This window comes from Alligator sinensis, unplaced genomic scaffold (genome assembly GCF_000455745.1).
Source record: "Alligator sinensis unplaced genomic scaffold, ASM45574v1 scaffold178_1, whole genome shotgun sequence".
In the NCBI taxonomy this organism is placed as follows: domain Eukaryota; kingdom Metazoa; phylum Chordata; order Crocodylia; family Alligatoridae; genus Alligator; species Alligator sinensis.
The window spans coordinates 1,737,738-1,755,647 of NW_005842031.1; the positions used below are offsets into that span (position 1 = coordinate 1,737,738).

The following is a 17,910-nucleotide window of genomic DNA, read 5'->3' on the forward strand; positions in this document are numbered from 1 at the left end:
AACAACGGCAACAAAATGAAATAAATAAAATATAAAAAACAAAACCAAAACTTGGGCTGGTTTTTCCTTGTTTTTTTCTCGCCTTTTTCTTTCCAACTCCCTCCTCTTCCGACAGCCGCGGGGGAGCTCCCCCAGCGCCCTGCCACTGCCACCCCCGCGCCCTCCTCCTTCTCCTTCTATTTCCCCCACCGGCTTGGCGCCTCCCGGAGCGGAGCAGTCCTGCCCTGCCCTGCCCTGCCCTGCCCTCCTCCCTGTGCCGCGCTCCCCTCTGGCTGTGCTCACGCCGGGGAGGGGGCTCGGGGGGGCCCGGTGCCAGCAGATAACATCACGGGCTCGGCGGCGAGACGGAGATTTATAAGGGCTCCCTCCCCGCCCCACGTGCTCGCCTCCCGGCTCCGTGACGTGGTGAGATGGCAGGGGAAGGAGGATTCCTCCTGGCTTTTTTATTTATTTATTTCGTTTTTATTTTTTTTTCCCTTCCCCTCCTTCTTCTTCTTCTTTCTCCTCCCCTCCCCTCCAGTGGGCCCGGAGCGAGGGGCATAGTCCCCCCTGCAGGAAAAGTAAAAGAAAGCCCCGCTGCTCAGCCTGCGGCAGGGCTTTCCCTGCCTCCTCGGCCCTTGCGGGAAGGCGCCGGAGCCCGGCTCGCTCCAGAAGGGGGCTCCTCTTCCCCTCCACCTTGGGGAAAAGCCGCAGGTTTCTCCGCTCCCCTGGAGCTGGCGGCTAGCAGCGCATGTGCCACGTGGTGTTGCCCTGCCAGCAGCCAGCTCCAGGGCAACACAGTGGGCCACATGCCCACTCTGAGGCTGCGCTGCTCCCCAACCTCCATATGCCCCATCCCCTGCCCTTTCCCAAATTGCCCTTTCAGTGATGCCCTCCTGTTTCCTGGCTGGTGTGCCCAGCTCTCAGCCTGGTTCCTGGACTGAAAACAGGGCCTCAGAGGGGCACCTCACCACCTAGGGGGACCACCTTTTCCAAATGCAAAAGTGGGACACATGCCATTAAAAAATGGGGGGTATTGTACTGGGGTGATATAGGGCACTGGCAAGGGGTGGCAGGAGGAGTTGGCAAGGGGTCAGGAAAGCAAGCTGCCCCCCCACCCAGAGCCCTGCTCACTAGGAGAGGGGGTGAGCGCTGCTTTCCCCTGGGGGATGCTCTAAGGGTGGGTTTGCCCTTCTGCAGTGCACTGGGGGCCAGGGCTGTGGACCTGGTGCCATCTCTGAATGACATGTGCAGCCAGGGAGACAGAGCCCCAGAGACTGGGGAGGAGTGGGGGCAAGGGGAGGTGACAGATGAGAACTGTGTTGAGAATATGGGGCAAATATAGTCCCAGAGTCATTCAGCCCCGGACCAGGGCTTGATCTTTACATGTTGGGACTGTGTCATCCCGTCCCCCGCCTAATTAGAGAGGGGTGGTCACCCTAACACCACCCCAAGCCTGGATTCTCTCTAAGAGGCCTCTCATTGAACAAGGCCAGGCACACATTAAAGCACTAGCTCCCCATGTTCCTAACTACTGTGTCCCTAATTTGAGGGCTCAGTTATTTCTTCTAGCCACCACAGTATTGCTGCCTAGACCTATCTACATGCTAGAAGAGCTTTATATATTCACAACAAAATCATTTCATGACCTAGTCTACTTCTGCTCCAGCACTTGGTCATTCCCTATTTGTTGCCGATGATTTGACTGACTTTATTTACTTAAAATATCCCTAGTTGAGGGGTTCCCATCTCCTCCCTTGAGAAATTATTCCACATTCCTTAATAGATCTCGCTCTTAACTTAATCCCATAACACTTTTCTTTTTCTTCCACAGTCCATTTATCACTTCTGTACACCAACATTAACTTCATGAAGTGATGAAGTAGCCTTTTTCCTTAACACCAGCCATTCTATCCCTAAATCCCCTTAAGAATTAAGTTGTCATAATTTTTCACATGCTAGGTTAAGACACAGAATCACTTGGCTTGGATGGAGCCTCTACTCCTCCTCTCATGCACAAGTAACAAATCTCTTTCTAAACCACCCCCTTATCCTTCAAGAAAGAGGTGTACAAATGCTCACTGTAGTATGTAGGAAAGATGGCCCAAGAGCCAGAAGCAGGACCACAGCTAAATCATTCCTAATTGTATTATGTTCAAAGGAAGCCAGGTAAGGCATCTGTAGATGATGTAAGCCAACACAGAACCACTGACATTGAAGGAGTTATACTGATTTACACCAGATGAGAATCCAGACTTAGAAGCAAAAATTACCATTTCTAAGAAGCATTAGAACATTTTCTAAGACTTGCAAATGGCTTGAGAATGGTAGCTCCGGGATTAAAGGCAAGATTTTCCTTCTCAGTATGTCTGCAAGGAAAACAGCTTCCTCGGAGCAGCTAGAGCTGAGTTGAGGAAGATAAAGGGGCCTAACAGTATTGAACTACTGCACGCTGTTTGCATTGGCAAGGCTCCACTGTAGAGAATCTTGCACCAAGGTTGCCAGCTAACCTAGTGTTGCTGTGGATACAAGGAAGAGCCTTCTTAATGGATGAAGGAGCTGAAAATAAGAATGTTTATATATATATATATATATTTTTTTATTATTATTTTTTGATAGTTACTGGGTTTTTTTCTTTTAAGTCTTAAAAAAAAAAAATCAGTGTCCACATAACTAATGATACATCAATCAGTCTTGAACTTCATATGTAATGGCACTGTTCATTTAAAAATCTCTTTGAATTCCCTACTATGCTGGACTAAATATTTCAGTGCTACACTATTACATGTTTATTGTTGCCTGTACCACTGTCTTACCTGAAAGCCATTTGACCTGAAAGTCATAGCTCCAGTGACTATGATTTTGGAAGTATTATTCTCTCTCATAGAAGGGAAAATAAGATTGAATCAGTAGACTCATTTGCTTTTAATTCTTTGAAGGTCCTGTTTAAAAACAAATGGTCAGAACCTTGGCTGGTGTAAATCAGCTTTGCTCCACTTTACTGACCAGGAACTGACCCTGCAACCTACCCTCAAGGGTAGATATATCTAACTCAAAGTTTATGATATTTCTTCCAAAGGTATATATGAAAGCATCAGGAAATATCCTGTAATAAAGCCAGGGCCGCTGAAGATGTGACAGTTGTTACCATGCTATCATCACTATCCAGAACTTCAGATATTATTCTGAAGTTAGGCAGAGGGCAGGGCAGGTTGGCAACTTACAGAGTAACTCGCTTAGAGGCATCTGGTGAAATAGGCCTACTAGAGCTCATGCCTCTGAACGAGTTAGTCCATAAGGCACCACCATGCTCTCCTTTCTGCAAAACTTAATAGTAGCCACAGAGAGCTGAGTCTTCGGCCCTAAAAGCACAGGACCATACTATTTGGGCTAAAGGAAACTCTGCTTTAGCTATCAGCACTTACAAGCATGGCTTCCTAGGAACAGGGGATTCCATGCTGTAGAGGATTTTAGTATTTCAAGATTTGTTTTTGCTCCACCTAAGAACAAAACCCAAGCATTTCAAAATTTTCTACAGAAAGGGACTGGAGCCCTGGCTTGCAGGCAGTTTACCTGGTGAGCTGTCTCAGAACACAGACCCTGACAGATCCCGATTCCAAGGTAGTCTTTTGTCACAAATGTTAGAAGTCCTTAGGTCCTCAGCTCCAGGGCAGTCCACATGGCTAGCTGTCCCAGAGCCATGGACTCTGGAAACCAGGCTCCACACCCAGCCATGGAGTGTGTTGCTGAAGGGCCAAGCAAGCGAGGCAATAGGACACAGGCAGGTCTCCAAAGCTGCTTGGGTTTCCAACAGAACTGCAGTGAAACTGAACCATGTTTATGAAATGTGCTGATTCAACCATGTTGCATCGCAAAGTTTTCTGATCAGCTCCAGTTTTAAGTATAGAAAGTGTACAGTAGGGCTGTTCTTATTCGGTCCATCGCATACTTCCTTAGTTGGACACATCATCCTTAATGTCTGGGGTTCACTAACATTCAAATCTTAGTTTTGCATGTTACTGCCATTCAGAACTCATGAACAGCAGGGAAAGGGCTTAGACCGTCCTCTTGCAAAAACAGAGCCCTGCTACTTGCGCCAAATCCTCGACAGCTGTATGAGAGTCCATCAAACACTTTTGAGCTGTTCTGCTTCTCACCAGTAGAGGACACTAACCAAACTAACCAATTCATTGCAGCGTATACAAAAAAATAAGCACCAACTTCCCACTTCGCAAATGAAAAATGAATGAATTTCTCTCACGATTAAATGCTTGATTCAACTTTCCACTCAAGACTCTTGCTCCCACATATTTCTATTTAGATATACAAATAATTCAGTACTGGACCCTAAACATAAGGCAAGAATTGGCCCAGTCCTTTATTATTTACTGAGAAGGCATGGAGATTCATTTTTTGCCATGTTAATGTACATAGTCAAATACTATCCTGCTGGAGAAAGTGTCATAAACTAAACATGGTTTCAGAATTAAACAACTACATGCCTTCCAACACAGGTAATTCAGTTTCTGAATTACATGTTTATTTTTACCCTTCGGACATCTAACAGGCTAAAACTATCATAATTACAGTCTTGTATTTTATAAAGATTTCATTTGTATTTACCAATTCCATCCCATTATTGAATAGTATGATAAGCATTTACTAAAATACAAATGCTATTAAACTTTATCTTCTCTCTTATGTGAACCCCATCTGTATTGATGTCAATAAAACTTCTGTAGTAAAGAAATCAGTATTTGGCCCTGAGCATACACACAAACACACACACAGAGAAAGAACAGAACTTATCTGTTCTCATTCAATACAATGTTTCTTTTATTTATATATATTAATAAAACACTATTTATTACAAAAACAGGGACACCTGGAAAGTTACTTCACTGAACTTAAGGGTTTCATGTTTCCTATTAACCTAAGCATTATGTGGTCAGGCTTTTACAATTTGTGGTTTCTTTTTAGATTGTTTTGGTTATACGCAAATGTGCTGTGCATAATACAAAGGCAATATAATCTTTTCTAAAACTGTTGACGACCCAGTCATTAAGTAAGGTGGCTGGCCACATTTCATAAACTAAAGGACATTGTTGGACAGCTAACTTCTAGAACTTAAGCAGTGCCATTTGTAAAGCTGCATATTGATGATGAGTATCAGATGATTGCACAATTAATTCTTTGTGGTGTGCATGTAAATTTGCAGCAGTGACTGTGCTCCATAGAAGCCTAGTTATTTTGATGTAGCACACCAGTCAAGAAGCTTCTGTTTTCTCTCTTTTTTTTTAAACCATTCATATAGGAAGGAGCTCAATTTCTGAACAAAGATGGCACCTAATAAAGGCAAGGTAAAGAAATGATGACAAGGTGAGAAAAGCAGTCTCACACACACACAAATAGTAAAATCCTAGAATTTACTATTTAGCATCTTTGGGGCAGCGGGAAGTACAAATATTCTGTATTTCTATAATGTTCACTTCATTAGTGATGAGTATTTAAAAATAAATCCCGCTAACCTTACTTTTGCAGAATACAGAGGCATAACAGGGCAGGCCAGCTGCCAGGTACCAGATGCGCTTATTGTATAGTGTGGATATGTTATGAAGTGTATATGCTACACCTTTAAAAACGGTTTCCAATAACTAGTTGTCTCCTTAAAGTCAGCCAGAACACGTTTCAAAAGGACACTTTAATGACAGCAAGAAAGGCTTTGCAATTCATGTGTTCCCGCTTGTTTGGCCAGAAAAGGAAGCTTCTTTAATCTGAACACCTGAGGTTTTAGTCACTGGACCCACTCCTGTTACCACTGAAATCACTAGGAGTTGCCACTAAGAGGTTTAAGGTAAATATCAATGGGAATTGCATCAAGTCCATCAAAAAAAAAGGTTACTGAATTTGAAATGCCCAGGTCCAGTAGTTCATGTGCCACAGGGCATTGGACTCCTGTTTACAGGAGGCATGAGCAAGTCACAGGGTAAAACAATCCCTTTAATCTGAATGGTTGAAGTCTGACTTTTACCTTCTGCTTTCTTTTACAATATTTTGTGGCCATGTTTAGAGACATGACTTTGGTTGTGCTTCAGTAAATAAGACAAATTATCATTTTAAGAAATGGTTTGTAGTTCTAGCAGAAGATCTATGAGTATATTAAGGAAATTAAATTATGTGGTACTTCTGGTAGCTTTTTTAAGAGGGTTGTTTACAGAGCAAAATTAAGTAGTAGCAGGCTCAAAAATGGGCCTGTAGAAATGTAGTATCTTAAGTTAGGCAGGCAAAGCTCTTTGGGTAAATCTGGTATCTTTTATTAGACCAACTAAAAGATACCATATTTACCCAAAGAACCTTGTCTGCCTATGTCCTTAGACCAACACAGCTACAACCTATACCCCTATATCTTAAGCTTTGTATTGCAGCTGCACAGGAACAGAGATATACCCTTCAGCCCAGGGGCAGGCAATTATTTCGGGCGGAAGGTCGCTTACTGAGGTTTGGCAAGCTATCAAGGGCCACATGACCGGCAGCCAGGGGCAGATAAATATTCATTTTCTAAATTTGGGGGCGGGGAGCCCCTGCAGGCTGGATAGCATGGCCTGGCGGGCCACATTTTGCCCACCCCTGCTTCAGCCCATAATGACTATAGAGTTCTTGCTTCTCCGACAACCTGCTAGTGCAGCTCATACAAAAGAAAGCCTTAAATAAAACAAAGCCATTTCAAAAGAGTGAAACATTTTCAAAGTGATTCCTACTTAAAAGGCAACAGGAAAGAAAAACTCTAATAGAGTTTATAGAATAGGATTTATTTTTTATACATATAAACTGGCTCAGTAGAAAGGCCACACATACTTTTTAGGTTTTGTGCTGCTTTTACAGACTGATTCACTTCCCAGGGAGGAGAAGGGTGCAAGGACAAGAGTACTTCTGCTTTTACTCCTTGGTGACGGACTGAAATTCCATTAGCCTGGGGTTCTATTCCACCATTTTATTTTGGGGGAAGAGGTTGTGCTACTAAAGTCATTAAGAGCTCTGCACGAGAAGGGCTGGTAGAATCTGACCCTTTCATAATGATTTACCAAGCAGAAAACAGCTTCAAATGAAAGAACCTAAAATTCATCTTTGTGCAGAGTGCATTTAAGTTATCTCTAGGGCTTTTAAGTATCCTTTTTTTTTTTTTTGATGTACCTCTTCCCCCAATAAACCATGCACCTTGTGTTTGGAAGACAAAACGTAGAAAAGAAAAGATTCTCTCAGAGTCAAGGCAAACTGTGAAAAAGAGTATTTCCTCCTGGAAACACGAAGTGCCCAGGAAGTGTGGCATCCTAGAAGGCAGCAGGAACTTTGTTGTGTGTCAGGACAGCAACAAGGCCAGGCCCCAAACCTTATGAGGGCAGTAGTAAGACTGTTATTTCTTTATCATAAGTAGGTCTTTATATGAAATTTCCTGTAAATAACACCAGAAATCCCATCAAGATGCATGTAAGCAGCTGACTCATTCCCAGTGAGCTCAGTGGCTTTTCAACCAAATGCTACTGCCTCACTGGCAGTTGTGAGAAGTTTAACACTGGCCCTGCTCTTTGCAACCCCAGGGAGAAAAAGCAACCATTTCCACAGCTATGAGTCAGTTCCTGGTTGCTCTATCCTACCACGCTCCTATCCCAGCAAGGAAAAAAAAACCAAACAAAAAACCACCAGCTTCCCCTCTTGCATCCACATTTTAGAAAGCTGATTTTTTTTTTTTTTTGGGGGGGGGGGGGGGGGAGGGAGGGCAGGAGGAGGATGGGAGGGGGCATGATGCATGTGGTATGTGAATAAATGTAGTATTAGATCAACCTTGTGTGATTGCTACACACAGAAGCCAATTTAATCTTTAAGTGAACAAAACTATCCATAAAACAGCACACAAAAATCTTGGCCTCTACTACTCCTTCCAGCAGTAATCTTTCTATAGAGAACTGAAGAAAAAGTGGCCTCCCATTTAGAACCAGAACTGGGGGGTTTTAATCGTTAATGAACATGGTAGGTCAGCAGTTGGAAACATTTTCTGGTGATGGAATGACTCAGTTTGGGCCTAAATTGGGCCAGTGCTAAGACCTGGCTGCTGCTTCTCCCCAGCTCAGGTAAAACCCCCCACTATGAACATCAACAAACCACCCTCTGACATAGTGAGCTGGATCCAGCCCATGGACCACAGGTTCCCTCTCTCTTCCAGTTTGGTATTGTACATGTTTGGGCTGTTTCAACATATACAGAGACCACAGAAATAATTTCCATCCTTGCAAGTTACAGTCTTGCATTTATCTAATGGCATGAAGTATCCCCTAACTGTGAAGCTATCACCTATACAACATAAGTAGGTAGTTCAGTATCTTTGCCCCATCTGGCATTTGTCTCAATACAAACTACAATCAAAAAGTATCAGCTGAGCCGATTATCAAGCTCAGCTTGATAATCAACTTGAGCCATCCAGTTTCTCTGCTCATTTTCTATATATACCCTCAGTGATGTCCTTAAAGTATTTGCTAACTGGGAGATGTTATTTTGCCCTACTGTCTCATGCAGAGGGCAAACCGGTCAACCCAGAGAGCTTTTTTTTGACTTGATGCATCAAAATCAGCTCAGGATCAGACACACCCTCTTATGCAGGGCTATGATCTTACACTTGCAGGAGGGAAAGGCTTACTGATGTTGGAGGACTTTTCAAGCCCCAAAAATACAAATGTGCTTACATTTCCATAAATTACTTGAAATTCATTCTCTCTTGTATACGTAATTTGAAGACTCCACAGCCACAAATCTCCTCACTTCTATTCAGCTGCTCAATTTATTCATTTAGAGCCAACCCCCCGACTCTGTAAGACTATGGAGACTATTCTATAGCATTCTAAAGTAAGCCAGATTTGGGGTGGATTAACAGCTGCTAGGGCCACCCACATACAGGGACATAACTCTCAGCTGTCCCTCTCTCTAAACCAACATTTACCATACTCCCATATAAATTTGGTAGTGCCACTTTTATAGCAGTAAACAAATTACTTCATAAAATCAGAATGAACAATGGTTACAAAAATGTTATTTTCATTCACATAAGGAAGTGTAGGATGCGAACACTTCTCTGTTTTCAAAGTTCCTATTGACTTCAGTGGGAGCAGGAATGGCCCTTATATGCATTTGTCCTGCGTTGGAACAAACATTCGTGTCTCAACAGGAAAACATAACTTTCAACTTCTATGGAACCAGGCAACTCCAATTAGGTAACTATCCATTACCATGGGATTACCCCTATTTCAATGAGGGACAGACATAAAGAAGATGGTGGCAGGCCCCACATGAGTACCCAAACTTGGGGAGACAGAGAGAAAAGACAATAGGCCACCAGAGAAGTCCACTCTCCCTGCATACCTGTGAGCCACAAATCCAGTCCTCTGAGTTTTGTCTCCTTGCTCCACAGGTACCCAATGACAAGTGGAAGGGAAGAGTATGGAGGAGATTTCATACTGCAGCTTATAAAAAAAGATGTATAACTTCTACAGGTGACCACTTATGAGGAGCACCTCTACCTAAAAGGCATCAGAACCAAGTAAAATAAAATGCCCCCAGGTGATTCTTGCTTCTGCAAGATCCCTCTTCAACCTACCAAATCAGGTCATAGCTTAAGGACAGAATTTTATTTTTTTTTTAAAAGCAATACAATTGCTAACTAATCTGAATGTTTCAAAGCTTCTACTGAAAAAAAATTAATAGCATGCAAGAGGAGCTCTGTGCCAAATGGACTACAAGAACACCAGACTCTGGGCCACAGACCACTGTAAACAAGAGGCTTGACTCTCTTGCTCTAATAAATACAAGAGATTAGCTCTTTAGATACTATTTAATTATTGGAACTTTCCTCCCTCCCATCCACCTGGTACCATTTCTGATCAATTTTATAGAAAATTTACACACAAGAAAAATCCATAAGTTTATTCAGGTATCTTGTCATGGCAGTCACCATTTAGCATCTTTCTCTTTGGTATATTCACCATTATACACACACACACACACCTGCATGTCTAAAATTGCTCAGAATTTTCTTTGTTTCAATTTTTATTAATTTCACTAAAATCTTGGCCCAAATTCTATTCAATATTCTCCTTCCTGTTCATCTTGTGCTCAAGTGAAATATCAAGAAGGTGTAGCTTTTGTTAAAAAGCCTAGACCAAGGAACTTTATAATAAAACATAAATAACTTGGAGAAACAGATCAAATTGTTAGGCATACTCCAGATTTTGTTATGAAATTTAAATGGCTAAATTGACAGGAGATTTAGATTAGAACTCATTATTGCTTATGTTGCAATGCACCACTTTCAAATGCTTTTCCTCCCTCTCCATGATGCTTGATAATGTTGAACAACTAGGCAATATATCAATTTTAACCAGCTCTAGGTCACTAGTTTAAAGGCAACACAAGATGCTATACTAATTAGCTGCCAATAGCTGTTTAAGTATCACAAGTATAATGAGGTTAAAAGCCTGAATGTCCATATATACTAGCTATCATTTGAGTACTAGCCACCATAATAGAGTACTCTCAGCCTGAATGTGCATGATAGTGAACTGGCAGGGCAGTGTAACAGAATCCTGCTCTAGTGTGCTTAGTGCTGATGAATAGAGGACTTAAATCAACAAACCTGAGACTTCAGCATCTTTCAAGACATAAATTCTCTTTGCCAGGTGCCTCTCTCCTCATTCACCTTAACACTGATTTGAATAAGAGATTTGTTAAAGATATCTTTAGTATAGTGTGGTATAGTGTAATTAACTTTTTCAGCCAGATTTTTAAACTGCAATAGATCTGTGAAATTCCATAATCCTTTACAACTCTGAACATGCATTAGCTGTATAAGAAAAACAAGGCACAGGAATAAAGTGACAGTACTTTTCAGTATAAGTGCATGTTATCCGTCACAAAAGACTATTCCATTAGTGAAGGTCACTGGAAGACTCATGTTATGCGACTTGAATGCAGGGTATACCACTCACCAGTAGATCAGATTGGTTGTACATGTCTAGCTCTCAGAGAGCTAATCTATATCTTTTATTCTGAGGTAATCAGCAAGAATCACAGAGTCACCTACCAAAATCTGAACTGGGGGAAGGAAGGAGATGACTGCATGCCAGCATGCAGGCCTGGGGCTGTGATCTTTGTAGCCAAGCACCTTGAACCCTGTCACAAATCAGTCATTTTTTAAAGTAATATATATAAATGAATAAAATTATGATACTTTAACTTAGATGCCAGTTTTGAAAGCATGTTCCAAGTACACTCCTCTCCCATCCCACCATACATTTCAATGTCATGCAGTAAGTGGCAGAACTGGGAATTTGGAGTTTTATTCCCAACATGTATTTCTAACCCCGCTGGCAACACTTTTCAAGTTTATCATTACTCAAAGTATTTGAACAACTATATATACATCTTACTAAAAACAAATTGTTCATCTCATGAATTGAAATTACTTTGTAAGATTTATTTTACCTAAAATTCATTATGCTCTTTGAGAAATTCAAATATTCCAGGCAATAAGTGAAAGCAATATTAATTTAACTGGATGACACAATACGCAGTACCCTTCACAAGAAGGACTGACAGGGGAAATAATTCAATAACATTCTGATCCACAGCTATCCTGTGAATTTATTGACGGAGGTAACAGAATTGCAGTTGAAGAGAAAGTACAAACTCTTTCAAGAACCAAGATTCAGTAACCATAGTTAGGACAAACCTTCTGTAATTTTAATATTTTAATAAATGGTTAGAAATGTCAACAGGTCAGTAGGATACATGCAGCTATGGCACCCACAACACCTTTTATTAGTGTACTTGTAACCATCTGTGATGCTTTCCTCAGGTGTGTAACGTGATTATAAGATTTGTTGACAGTTGCACATATTCTGGAAACAAAGCATTAAATATGAAGTGCATCTAGTACATCCCTTAGGTGAGCTATTTTTGCCACTGGAGGCATGATCCAGCCTAGACTCCTGCAAGTGATGCCAGTAAGGAGCAGCCCTAACTGACATCTTTGCTGATTGAGCCTGATCTGATTGTAGAATTGCTAAAATCCCTGAGTTCTGTTTTCAGCAATGTTCTGCATGGCGATGCACAAGCCTTTCCTCCCCATGCACTAGAATGAAGTAAGGGGCTACGGGTCATCTTACTTAAATACCTGAAACACCACGCTATACACTTTTTTGCAAGGAGATTTCCAAATACTGACACAATTTGGGAGCCCAATGAAAGTCATGACATGAACCAGGTTATACATAGGTTTGAATGATCAAAATCCTTCTAAAGATTAAAGCATTCTGTAGAGACAAAAAGCAAAAAATGTTTTCTAGTGCTGGAACCACATACTTCAAACTTGGTTTTATTCAGTTAGTATACCTGAAGACAGTTTAAAAGAAAAAAAAAAAATCAGTTAGAAGCAAATGTCTGGTCTAAGAAATAAGGAACTCTGGGTCTTCAAGTTAACTTTCTGGTACAGTGTTTGTCCTGTGGCATTATTTATTAAACTCTTATTCCAAACGCTTAAGGCATCTCTCTACAATGATTATAAGGAGACAGGGAAACAAAGTCATCAAGTTTTCCTTTTCCTTTTTGGAAAAGAATGTATTGCCCAGTAGCACTGTCCCCATTAGCTGAATGACTAGTATTTTACATGTCTGTTGTTTGTGAGCAAGTTTAAGGTGTGACAGTGATTAACCACTTAAAAAAAATTTCCCCCTCTTATGCTTAACAGCTTGTTTGGTCTCTGGATATTTGATCCATGGCTGATCAATTCTAACAAGATCTGAAAGTTCACTAACATGTCAAGTCTTCCTCCCTCACACCTCTTATCTAGAACCAAATCCTGGATGAGTAACTGAGCAATTTGTAAGGAAACAAACTTATGACTGCTCTGCGTGAATAGTAAAGATGCCAAGAATCATTTTGTAAGAGTAGGAACTGGTCCTTCTTCTAACTTGTACAGTGCACTGCAGGCCAGGTGCTACTGCTTTCTTCCTTGGACAGGGCTACAGAGCCAGCTCTAAGCACACGAAGCTCATGCATTTACATCGGCCACCCTGTTCTAGAAGCATCAAGTCTACTCATAACATTTGGATGACCTGGAGCAGTTATTTCCGCCTGCCTCCCTTTTTCTGGAAAAAGTACTGCTGCCACCGGAAAGCCAGCAGAGTTGGCAGCCCATAGCCTCCTGCTGGAGAAATTCTTAGTTCATCATGCTCTTCACAGTCAGACAGACAACCTGTCTGAGCACAGAAACCAATAGCTGGTGAGAACCGCCACACCCAAAGCTCCCATGGAAGACCCCCCAGAACATCCCATCCCAAACAGACCTCCTTGCACAGGGTTAGACTGGAAGCTGTGCTGCTCCTTTCTCCACACAGATCAAATCATGATTCTGCTTCTGAAGATGAGGCTACAATTAACAGATTAAGGGAAACTGGGCAAGAGGAAAGCAAGGAAAGCTTAACAGTGACAGCTTTGTGCCTTCCCTCCAAAATGCAGGCTTGTTTATTAGCCTGCAATCATGGAAAAACATACTTGTCCAGCTGTGCACATTACAGAGCCTGCTAGGAGCTCAACAAGCTTTGAACCAACTGGGTTTAGGTGGTCCCATTTTTGTTTTTTTATAGAAAGGTGTGATATAAGTGTGATCCTTAATCAAGTGTGATCATTAATTCCTCCCCTATGGAAGGAGATATGGCAGCACAGCTCTCTGAAACATGGATATTTATGGGAGCAAGAGAGAACACTTAAGAACAAACCTCCAATCCTTGCTCTAATGCAGTAATGGTATGCTGCTAGAGGTGGCTGATAAACTGCTCCTGTGCATAAAACACCAGACTAGCAAATAGGACTTCTCTGTTCCAGTTCTGGCTCTCCTTTACAACTCTTTGTTTGTGATTCTGACCAGTCACACATGTAGGTTCAGGGGAGACATCCATCCCAAAGCTAATTTATCCCCATAAATGCCCAACATTTATAGCTCCCACTCACCTTCAGGTTCTAAGCATACTTTCCACTTTCATAAAGCAAGTCGTTCTCTCATTACAACCCATTTAAAGCTTCAAATTAAGACTTTATCTAAAGATTAACCTAAAGTTGACCATTTCTATATAATGAAATAAGGTACTTGATTCACGTGATGGTGGAGGCAGCAAGTGCGTGCACGGGGGGAAGGGACTGGGAGGGAAAGAACATTCCCAAGGGATCTGTTTTAGATAAAGCATTACAATATTTAAGTATTTGCATGCTCTATTATTTCAGGCTTTCTTAAAGAAAAGAAAAAAGCCACCCACTCAAAATATCTTACTGGTCAATAGAGTCCTAAAAAATAAAATAAAACCATATGACTGAAGTTCACACATACCAAATTTACTGCATCTTGGACAACAGGGTTGTCAGTAATTTACTAATTCAAACACTCTTGAGATGAGCTGATTTTTCTATATTTCATTCCAGATAAGAGGAATTTAAACCAGTAAACGGACATGGCACCACATTTTAAACAGTACTCATCTGCAATCTTAAAAAAGGAAAACCAACAGTTGCTCTTGGGACACACTGTTTATGAATACTCTGTCTGTTTTTCTTAATGCTAATTTACACCTACCGCAACGCTTTGGTCACAGCTTCAACACAAAAGCTAAATGCATACAAACAAATTTTGCAATCTGGCAAAAGATTATGGAAGTATGAGAAAGTTTACAGTTATTTCAAATTATACAGCAGTTTCTAAGGCAACTTTCTGGGAGGAAAAGTAATCTTCAAGAATTTGATCTCAACAGCACTGACCAGAGCCAGATCCTGTTGATATCGAACAGGTATTTGTTGTACCATCAGTATCAGGCCTTAAGAGGAAAGAAAATTCTAATGACTATCCTCTAGTAAAGTAATAGATTTAACGTCACCATGCGGGCTTTGCTGCAAGTAACTAAAATTAAACTCTATAGAAGCAGAGAAATACCATGCAAGACTAACAGTATCTATACAATTCAAAATACATTACCTCTTAGAGTATATTTTTGTATTGCACTAATGAGATGCCAATTCTACTAGTTTGACAGAACTGTTTAATCGTTATACAGATATCTAATCCTTAGAATTTGGGATAAATTTATCTCAAACTTTTGTGGTTTTGCCACTTGATATTTTTGGGTGTATGCCTTCATTTGTGATAATAAATATCAGGCCACAAACTAATGTCTCTTTAGATATCTAATATGCTTAACACTCAAACCAGCTTGAAAATGTAAACATTTTTCCTGTTAGCACTGAGCTCTCGTCAAAGAGTTATGCTAGTTATACCAGATGAACATGCTACAGGATAACAGAACAACTGACACAACTTAGGGAGCTTATTTATGTATACTGTGTTTTTATTCTGTAATACACAAATATCCCCTCCCCTGATTACTAAATCTAAACCCCTCGGTCAAATATAACATTTGTAGATTGCTTATGTCAAATCAATGAAGCTTTCTTATTTCACCTAGCTTTTGAATAGTCGAATATTAAAATATATATTTTAGTTTAGTGAAGGCACTCTTCAGAAAATCCTACATGTACCAAGATACAAAGATGGCTGCGTGAATGAGAAATCCACAGCAACAGACCTACTACTATAAATTAAAAAGATAAAATATCAGTGAACTTAGGCTTAACGGCCATGAAGGGTGATCTCCGTTTTACAAATGGGGAAACAAAGACAGTGACATAACCCAAACAAGGCAAGTCTGAGGTGGGAGGCAACAGAATTCAGTCCCCTGGCTCTTCCTTCAAATTCAGTAGCCATGAGGTTCCTTCCTCTACATATGCACTGCACTTACTGCCTGTTAAGAGTAAGATTATCAGCTAGTGTGAATTGATACAGCTGAAGAGAAGCCAACAGAGATAAACTGGCTTATGCCAGTGGAGAATCCAGCCTTCAACAACAAATAATATAAAGAGAAAGGACTCTTCTTTGACATGTTTTGATGTAATATACACAGATAGCACTTTATAAATACCAGTTAATCAAGAACTAAATTCATCCCCAAAACTACAATGACCTCATAGGTCTGACAACTTTCTGAGATGAAGATATCAATACATCAAGTCAAGTAATTTTACTCACTAGAACTTTAAATGATTGTTAAAAAAGCAGAAAGAGTAATTTTGCTTTCCCTGTCTAATACTGAAATTAACTTCAGCCTTACCAAAAAAGGGAAAATATAAAGATGTAAGTAACATCAATCAATAGGGATGAATCGCTCTCTTCTTAAAAAAAATTAAGTTTCTATTGGTGTCTCCAATCAAATCAATTCTCAGAAACCAGAAGGATCACATTAACAGTTACTTTTCTTTGTTATTTACAAAACATTTCCTGGTTAACATAATATAGAGTCTGTAAGAGACTGATAACTTCACAATAAACACAAAAAATGCTATCACTTCGCAAGTCATTTCTATTACAAATTGCTAACACCTTTGCAAATGTCCAACATTGATTTGGAAATGCAAGCGCAATAATACGTCAACCACCATGACTAATACATAAACTTTTAATAACCTTGGCAAAAGGTATCATTCATTGGGCAGGTGCCACTGTTTTGACTGTACAAATGTTTTGGAAACATGCTGACAATTATACATGTTTTGGAAAAATATATTTCTAGGATTTCTGTACAGTGAACGAAGTTACGTTAAATAAAAGTTCAAAGCTAATAAGAAATAACCCCCAAACCTAAGCAAGCTGCTGCTTTAATTGGAAAAAAAAGTCTCTCTACAATCCCCAAAACATTGTGCATTCACAGAATGTAGAGTTCTTTACATCCAAGTAATGTAACAAGATAATATTTTTTTTATCTTGAGCATTCTTTCGTAGTATCCCATCCATTAGTCATTTTCATTATCTTGCCTTAATCTGTTGTCTTGTGCAGCATCACTTTCCTGGTCACTGTCTTTATCCCAATCTTTCATGGATGCTCCCATCATGAAGTCGTCACGCAGAATATTCCAAGCTGGCCCTTCATCAGATTTTACTTCACCCTGAAGAGAGAGCATCCAAAGAAGGAAAAAACAACCCACACAGATCAGTGTAAAAATATGGAGAGGGAGGATCAGAATCTTTTACACTGCAACAAAACAAGCGTCTGTATTTACACTGTCTACAAAAAAGACACCCAGATAACTTGAGGGTTCACATGCTGCATTACTATATACCCATCATGCAAGAGAATTATAAGAGGACTCAACACTACTATGAAAACATGGTTTAAGCAAAACAATAAAAGAAATGTGGAAATAAAACAATTATTTTTCCTGAACAAAAACGCAGACAACCCTAGGCATAGCTTCCTTTATTAAAATCTTTTTTGGCAATCAAAATGGATTCATGATATCATTTATTAACCCCCAGGTGCTGCTTCATTAGAACACTTCTTGGCACATTTCTGAAACACAAATATGGATTTAATAAAAGCTTTTGAAAAAACAAATTTAACATTTAGCATATTTTGTGATATGTGAACCAAATCCCCTTTATGTGGGATATTACCTCACTACCTGGGCCTGTCGTATGGTACAAAGCTCCCTCTAAAAGAAATTGAAAGTTGATCTACAGTCAGGCAAGTCAAACAGCACCTTATTCCACATTTGCTTTTGCTTGAAAACAGAAAAAAAAGACTCCAGTGATACTTAGAGGGTTGGTGGGTAATAGAAGGAAAGGTGACAAAGAGCTTGGTTCTAGCTAAGCTTTAGCACGTTGCTGGGTTGTAGATCTCCAAGATTAAGTGGCAAAATACATTTACACAGTGCAACATCACCACCCAGTGGCTATAATTTATTTAACACTTTATCTGGGGACAAAAGCATTCCTATGCACTATATGATGCA

General features: G+C 40.4%; 1 protein-coding gene and 1 long non-coding RNA gene across 2 annotated transcripts in view; one reads left to right on the forward strand and one right to left on the reverse strand.

Annotated features, from left to right (window-relative positions):
• The first annotated feature begins 6 nt into the window (after positions 1 to 6).
• Positions 7 to 9,686, forward strand: LOC112550086. The gene is made up of 3 exons (XR_003093751.1): positions 7 to 405; positions 5,294 to 5,358; positions 9,437 to 9,686. It is a non-coding gene; the product is annotated as an uncharacterized LOC112550086 (long non-coding RNA).
• Positions 9,687 to 16,270: 6,584 nt separating this feature from the next.
• RRP15 (ribosomal RNA processing 15 homolog) overlaps positions 16,271 to 17,910 on the reverse strand; it is a 37,481-nt gene continuing 35,841 nt past the window's right edge. The window contains exon 5 of the mRNA XM_006022346.3: positions 16,271 to 17,064. Coding sequence (XP_006022408.1) covers positions 16,912 to 17,064 — 153 coding nt within the window. The 3' untranslated portion in view covers positions 16,271 to 16,911. The remainder of the gene's footprint in view (positions 17,065 to 17,910) is intronic.